Here is an 8,579-nt window from a genome sequence, read left to right as displayed (position 1 = left end):
CCGAGTGTGTTCTTGCCGGCGAGAACGATAGCTCGGGACAATGAATTATAGATAATTGCCAGCTACCATTAGTTAAAACCTGTTTCTGAGCAGTTAAAGGCTTATTTTTTTCTTCTCCTTTTTTTTTTTTTAAATTTGGTTTATCCAAAGGAACAGAAAAATCTTCACTGCTTGTAGGTTAAGATAGCCCTCAGAATTTCATTAAGCCAATGGAGTAGCATTTAGATGGTTAGGAAGGTGTATATGCCTTTTATAAGAGGAAAATCTGATTAAGATAATTCAAGACACTAAGTAATGATGATAGCGTATTAGGCTGTGACAATGTGAAGAGGCTGTTTTCTTTTGTGTCTCTGTGATTATAGCACCGGAAGCATTTAGTGAGTTGAGCTTTCCAGGGCTACATGTGCTTGGGATGTCTACCTATGGACAGGAACCTAACCATTTTCACAGTGCCCTTCTTTCTCCACGGCACTCCCTGTGCTGATTGAAAAGCAAACCATAATGACTAGAATTTGCAATCTTGGGGACAGATGTTTGCTGTTACAAGTTTTCCAATTGAGAGAAGGTGTGGGTAGATGCCCCCAGGAAGTTTTGTGGGGTACCTAGAGGCTGTAGCTCTCTGGAACCTGCCTGCAGCAATCTGAACTGACCCACTTTGCTGTGCCTGAAATGCACATGATGCAAAAATTTTGATACCCATATATTTAAAATAAGCAAGAAAAATACCTTAGGTCTTAATGGTTTCTTTCATTATTCCTTTGACCAAGTAGAGTTAAAAGACTCATGACAATTTCAGTAACTAACTTTAAAAAGATGTGACAGGTCACAAAGCAAACAAGGAGCCTCTTTTTTTTTTTTTCAGAAAAATGTATTTGCAATTCAAATGTTCATATAAAAAGCATAGATTTTAAAAAGTTCATGGATGTACAGTTAGAAGTGCTATGGTTTTGCCATTCATTGCAATTACATTCCGAAATGTGCAGGGTTCCACACTCTGCTGCTGTGTACATCTGTCACACGGACGTCACTCTCATCACTACCTCCCCAGAGCCGTTATCTTCCGACACATCTTCATGGGCCCTCATCCGATTGAAGAGATGTAATAGCACATAGCCACACTGAAACCGTGGTGAGGTTAGTTGCGTTGGGTGGACCAAGTTCCTGTTCCTCAGAGCTGACAATGGTAGCCACAAAGTCCTACTTGTGGAAGACTCTCCTCGGCTGCTTTCTTCAATGTCTGTGGCTTTGTCGTAATTTAACACATCCCAGTGCAAATTAACAGCTCGCCATCGCTTAAACACTCTGTAAACGGCAGCTCCTTCATGCACAATGAGGCCTAAAAGTCAAGGAAAGAAAATGACTGTTGATAGTCTGAAGTTGGAAACACCATCTTGTATAAAGGTCAGGAATGTAAGACATAGCTTCATCTCTATCCCTCATCATTATCAGAGAACACAGGATTCTGAGTAATAGGGTAGCTACTGACAAACTACTCCATGCTAGGTAGAGGTGCACGTTTTTAAAAGATAATTGATTAGCATGTGAAGAGTTTGGCTGTCATTGATGTAATTCCTTTCCATCATCTAGCTCACAGTACACTATGAATTGTCTACATTGCTTTCAATCACTAGCTTCATTTTTAAGCTTAACATTGTGCCAACTATATACCATGGATGGTAGGAACCGGGGCTGAGCTGACAATCTAAGGGGTAGATATTCTGCTCACAGCCATTTCTTAAAGCAATAGTAAAACAATAACTGACATACAGTAGATAGAACATTGCATTTCTCTTACTTCCAGCAACCACACAAGGACTTACTGAACACCTTAACTCTTTGATAACTTTGTGTATATATATATGTGTGTGTGTGTGTGTATATATATATATATCCTCATCTAATTTCCACCACAGCTTTATGAGGTAAACGCTTCTTTCATTTTGCACAGGAGAACCAAGCTACACAGATGTTATAAAGAACTCACTGGAGCATACAACTGGAAGTGGCAGAGCCAGGAGTCAAACCCACCCAGGCTGGCTGCAGAGTCCTTGTTCTGAATCTGATAGTCACACTGCTCTGAAGCATACCCTCAGGGAAATAATCACGACAATATGAGAAACTGAGGGATGGTCAACCAGATGTGGCACAGCAGCAGAGAGCCATCACCACGGTGGGTGCTATGTCCACAACACAGCTTACACTTCCCGTGTGTTTACATTTCAGCAGGTACTCCAGGAGATTATTACCCTGTGACTTTCCCAGAAGAAAAGGAGGCCCCGGAGGAGACAACCCTTCTAATGAACAAGGGGTGGGGGGTGGCTGTGATTTTGTCTTCCAAGAGGGCTAAATGCCATCTGAAGTCAGCCAGTAGAGTGGCCAAGGAAGATTCACTTCATCTGGTAGTGTATGGCATGGGAGTGGTGCACACCTGCCAGTGCAATTATTGCCTGACCACGGGTCTGAGGATGAACACCTCTTCACAGCATCTGAACTCCTTTGGGCCAAAGCACAGGGAAGTGTGACTAAAAGTGCTTACTGCAAAATGACCACAAGCAGTCTGAACATCTGTCTTGGAAGAGTGGGAGATTAGAGAGTGTGGCTCTAGTGGACAACAGCAGTGACATAAAAGAACAAAGGCATATGAATTATCATGGATCCCATGAAGCCATAATACAAATATCAAAGCCACAATGGGGAGAGATGAAAGTTTCTCATAGGCATGAGAAAATGAAAAATACTGCACATTTTTTCTTAGTACAAATAGGTGGTCAGTGTATAAAATGGTGAAAATAGTACCATCTAAGTTTCAATTGTAAAGAAAGAATGGAGCAAGCAATGGGTCAGGGGGGCCTACAAATGTGCTTTGAGTTACAGTTCAAGTAGGGAAATGGGGATAGAAATGTTCAACTATTATTCTGTATATGGGTTGGGTTTTTTTGTTTTTTTGTTTTTGCACCCAAGAAATTCAAATTTCCCAAGATGGTAACATATAATTTATTAGTAATCTAACATGTATTAAAAACTTAGGGGAAAACAAAGAATTTGCTACCCTAACCTTCAAAAGAAATCATAAGCAGACTGTAAAAGGAAGAGAGTCTTCACAAAAGGAAAGATGGTGAGTATTGTAGTAACAGAAAGTGGTACAGTCAACCCAGTGATTTTCATGCTGAATAATAAGTGTGCTTTTAATAAGGAATTGAAAGGGCCTACTCACCAGCAGCTCAGTGGGGGCGGGCTGGGAGCCTGCCTGTCCTAAGGACTTTACACTTCCCTCTTTCCCTTCTTCCCTCTCTTGCTTCATTCCTTCTGCCCTTCTGTTTTTCTTCCTTCCTTTCTTTCTTCCTCTCTCCCTCCCTTTTATACATTCATCAGCTAAACCAATGCCAAGCAGAGATGAATATCTAGTCCTTGAAAAAGGAAGTCAGAATTTGCCTATTTGCACTACCTGCTTAGCAGAAGCTAAGTTTCTTGCATATGTGACTTAACACCTTGTAGAGATGTTTACCAGTCTGCCAAAAACATGTGTGACCTGATTAAATAAACATATCCTTGAGGATCAGTCTTCTATGTCTCAAAATAACAGGGGGAATGTGCCCTGTCAATCATGACAGTAGCATAAAATTAATGTTAAAGCTCTTTTTTTTTTTCACAAAGAAAAGAAGGGGGTTGACCCAACTGACCATTTGTTTACAGAGAGCTGCCAGAATTATAAGTCAAAATGACTAGGTTTTAATTGCTGCCTCTATCATTAAGCTTTCAGAATTCATCATGGCCAGTGATTTATTCTTTCTTTTTCTTCCTTAAAATGCATTTGAAACATTCAAGTTTTACATTGTGAAGGAGAGTTTGGACATAAGTCATAATTCCTCAATACTGAAGTACTTGGATTTCCTCTGCAGTAGTAACTGTATAATATAAGACATTACTATTAATTACAAAATCAATAGTGAGCTTATGTGATGGGAGAGCTCACTTGTAAAGCAATTACATTCTGAGGTCATCTCACTCGGAGTGAGTGTAGGGGTGGTGTTGATTGTGTGATGGCTGCATCACAGAAAACCAGTCACATTTCAGCCTTTTATTCTTTTGCCATTAAACATCGTTGAAAAGTCAGAATCAGGTCATTTACTTGAGGGTGTGGTCGCTTTCTAGGAATATATTCTTAGGATCACTGCCTCAAAATTACTACCCTACAATGTGCAAAAATAGGTCGTATAATCCTAGTTTTCAGTAGACACAATCTTTTTGTTGTCCACCTTCAGGGACTGCTTATCAATTGCATCGAGTCATGAATAATGTTCTAGATCTTGTTTTATTCACCCCATGAGCTTTCAGAGTTACCCCTTGCCTTCTGAAGATTAAATTCTCCTAAAAAGACTGTACCCCATGCTACCCACAAGGCACTTCTCCTCTCTACTTTAATTTCAAAGAATTAAATGTGGAAAATGCTACCAGAGCTGGTAGCTACAGGAAGACACAACCAGCACAAACTTAAACCAAGACTTAGGATTCATTCAAATCTAGCTCATTGTGCAGAAAAGCTAAACTTCAGGAGCTGTATCAGTGGTCCAACTGCCTCAGTGGTATTTTCCCATGGGTGACCAAATGGAACCTTGACATTTCAGGCCACATAGGAAGAAGCTTGGATTTATATTTCACTCTAGCCATTTACCTTGCAGGGAAATATAGGGATAATTTTTATAAAACACATATCAACTACTTTAGGATGTTTGTTATAGTCAGTGTCATGGAGGCCAACAGAGTATGAGAACTGAGGAGTGTGGAGGGCATGCAGGCTTTTTTGTTTTTCTTGCCAGTATATTTAATTGAAAAATTATTGATACTCAAGGAAATATTTTTTGTTAAAGAGTTATCTTGGGAATCAAAACAGGCATAAACAGATTTTGGTTTCACTGACATAAAAAATTTATGTAAGTAAAATCAATCCCAAATTTTAAAATGTTATGTTATCTATAATTGTCTTGGAAACAGTATAAGAGGTAAAGAAGTTTATCAAGGTCCATATGTTTACATGGTCATGTATCTGGCCTTGTGCAAACACTTACACACACATACATAGACACACACACACACACACACCACATTTTTGTTTATCTACTTTTACACCCAAAGTGTCACAACAAAGAATAGGGCTGGAGATGTATTTCAGTGGTAGAACACTGGCCTAGGTATGTTGCAGTGAGCTGGGTTCAGTACCCAACACCACACAGCAGAAAGAGAAATGGATGAATGGAGGGATGGTTTCAAGTTTTATATTCAAAAATCAATTTCATCTGCAATTAACTACAACTACCCTTGACTAAACACTTATCTTTCTCTGTCCCACCCTCCTTCATCCCTCCCTCTTTCCCACTGCCCATATCCAGGTAAGACAAGGTAACAGAATTACCTGGAGATGGCATGGAGATGGCAGTCCTAAAGGCTCCATGGGATATAAAGTATGGCAGTACCCTGATATTCTGACCTCCAGAACCATGACAAATAATTTCTTGCTGTTTGAATCATCCAATCTCTAGTAGTTTGTTATGGCATATAACCTGACTACAATATTATAGAAAAACTATAATCATCTTCCTTTAAAACTTAAATAAATCAAACACTGGAGGTTGTGACTTGAGAGACATTATGTAATTTGTTGCTATTGTAAGTACCCCTGAGCTTCAGTTATACTGCTTAATATTACTAAGATGCTGTCTGTCCTAAGATAAAATCCCCAAGGAAGACAAATTAATGAAGAAAATTATTGTTTGGCTCTCAGTTTCAGGAATCCCAGTCAATGACTGCCTGGCTCCACTTATTTGAACTTAATCTGGGGAAACACACTGTGGGGCAGGGAGGGCTGGAAGGGAGAAGGCATCTGACCTCGTGGCATCCAGGAAGCAGAGTGCTAGTTCCAAGTTTCTATCACTTTCCACTATGTCCATCAAGTGATGAATTCATAATGATGAACTGAGTAGGTCTGAGTCCTAAAATCCAATCACATTCCCAGAGCCTTGCCTCTGAATACAGAACCAGGACCTAAAAACCTTCATTTCAACACACGAGTCTTCATGTAACATTCCATACCAAAATAATAGTGGTCAAAAACCTACGTCCTTGCTCACACCTATCTACTTTGTGAGGAGAAGGATCTCAGAGTCTCTTGGAAGGCATGAGTTGTGAAGACTTTGCCTAGTTATTGGATAAGTTATACTCCTCTCGTTTCCCAGGAAGTTCACTCATCAAAAAGAGACATCCCTGAGCACAATCCTGCTCTGCTCAACCTAAATGCCTTTGGGAAAGGCTTGCAAGTGGAGCAGAGCTCTGGCCCAAGTGAATTTTGATTGAGATTCCCTAAAATTTCTCCTTTTCAATTCTCCTTTTTTTCCTTGCCAAGATGTCACCAGCCCAGTATGTGTGCATGTGCAGTGTATAGTTACAAGCATGAATATGTGTTCAAATGCTGTAAGTGGTAAAGACAGGGTATGCAGGTAAGTACCTGGTCCTCTTGTGTGTGTGTGTGTGTGTGTGTGTGTGTATGTGCATGTGTGTTTCTTGTCTCTTGGAAGGTAGATAGAACAGGAAAGGATCTGGGGAAAAGGTAAGTTGTGGGAACTGGGAAGAGTAGAGGGAGAGGAAACTGTGATTGGCATATATTATATGTGAGAAGAATCTACTTTAAAAAATTAAAAGAGCAAGTATATTAACCTGAAGAGTCAGTAGCTCTAAAAGCAGCCTGAAACTTTGCATATCTCTATTCCTTATATAGTAGAGCAGTTTGGAGGCAATGGCTCCAGTTGGCCTTGCTTTGATGCCTTTATTTTTGGCAAAAGTTGGTGAAAACAGTAGTGTTCTTGTTTTAGAAGGTCTGTGTGCAAAATGGTCAAATGTAAAGATTTCTATTGCTGAACTGAACTGTGTAGGAAGGCTAAAAACACTCAAAAAACTGAAGTCCACCATATCCTTGATGGTGATAAACTTTGCTAAAATTCCATGAAAGGCTGGAATGGTGCTTAGTGGGTAGACACCAGACTACCTGAGTTCAGTCCTCAGGGCCCTCTTAAAGGTGGAAGGAGAGAACAAGTTCTATGGAGCTGTCCTCTGATCTTTGAAAGTATACTGTGTTCATCCTTATGTCCACCCTCAATCATGATCATTAAAAACAAAACAAAACAAAAACTGTAAAATGCCATGAAGTGCATTCGCTCTTCTAGTTGTGTTCACAGTGCTTAAAGAAATGTAGATAAGTGTAGAAGCCATTGCTGAAAAAGTATCTCCTTGTTGAATATTGTTCAAAAGTATCTTGAAGAAATAATAATAAGTCAGTTATTTCTCTATGGGCTACAACATTTTTGTTCTTGAACTGAACTATACATGAAGGCTAAAAACATAAAATGCAAAATAGCCAACCATCAAAAGTGAAATAAAGCCAAACATTATATACACCATCACAAAATAGTTATTATAAATTGATGTCAGATGAGGGCTCTGTAAACCATAATGTGCTAATCATAAGTGGGTGTTTTGTGATGTCCATACAAAAATAAATTATATAAAGAAGTAGCCAATATAAAACACACTTTTATCCACAAAAAGATGTGCTGATTTTCCTATTGTGGAATGGCAATGATAGAAACCTTACTCTTCTCAGAATTATCTAGAGCCAATCTGCAAGTGCAGTGCTGGTTCTAATAGTCAACAGCAAGCACAGATTCACTATTAGCCCTGGCAGGAGACCCCTGTGCAGGAGAAACCTGGTAACTACGATGAGTTCTGCCATGATAAAGAAAACAAGCCTTGGTATAGACACTGGCTAATTTCTAGGTACTGCTGTTAAAAAAAAAGCCACCACACCCTTAATGGAGATAATTGTACACATCAAGAAGTAAACATTACACTATTGAAGATCCTAAGAGTGATAGATGAACAATTGATGGAGTTCCTCGGAGTATACTACATAAACATCATGTCTGTTCTATGGCATTGTCTCCATGCTCTGTGACATCTACAATCCACAGGTGGATGGGAGGAGCCATGTTGGCTGGATCTTCAAGGCTGATCACACCAGGGCTGAGAAGAGACCCAGGCTGTGGAGCCCATCTTGATGCATTGATTTCACTGGCATGAAAGCCGACCCTTTGCCAAAAGGATACAGGTCAAATGTGTTCTTTTCTACTCTTCCCTGTTGCAGAAAATGAGCACTGCCTGCTTTGTCTACAGCAAACATGGATTGGCAACATAAAAGAAAATATCTCCTCATAGTGATCTTTGAAGGCCAGATTATTCTCTGTTTCCTTATTAAGCCTTCCTATCATCTCCAGCTCCTGTAGAAAAGATCTGTTCTGTTAATCTCTTGTACTGAAATATCTTGTAAAAACACTGTGGTTCCTATTGTGTATTTGCAGGCTGTCTGAGCCCTGTCTTCTTTTTCCTTTACATCGATGTTGTTCCTATTCCATTTCCTGGCATATGGTTAAAAACTCAATCAGTCCTTGCTGAATTCCAGAGAACGAAAATGAAGAAGAAGAAGAAGAAGAAGAAGAAGAAGAAGAAGAAGAAGAAGGAGGAGGAGGAGGAGG

At 39.7% G+C, this 8,579-nt stretch overlaps 1 protein-coding gene across 2 annotated transcripts in view; it reads right to left on the bottom strand.

Annotated features, from left to right (window-relative positions):
- Positions 1–851: 851 nt before the first annotated feature.
- The window catches only part of March11 (membrane associated ring-CH-type finger 11), a 105,513-nt gene continuing 97,785 nt past the window's right edge, over positions 852–8,579 (bottom strand). For both annotated transcript variants that reach the window (XM_021183644.2, XM_021183645.2), the window contains one exon: positions 852–1,336. In XM_021183644.2, coding sequence (XP_021039303.1) covers positions 1,014–1,336 — 323 coding nt within the window. In that variant the 3' untranslated portion in view covers positions 852–1,013. The remainder of the gene's footprint in view (positions 1,337–8,579) is intronic.

This window comes from Mus caroli, chromosome 15 (genome assembly GCF_900094665.2).
Source record: "Mus caroli chromosome 15, CAROLI_EIJ_v1.1, whole genome shotgun sequence".
NCBI classification, from domain to species: Eukaryota; Metazoa; Chordata; class Mammalia; order Rodentia; family Muridae; genus Mus; species Mus caroli.
Note: the sequence above shows the minus strand (reverse complement) of the source record. Positions and strands in the feature narration are given on the sequence as shown.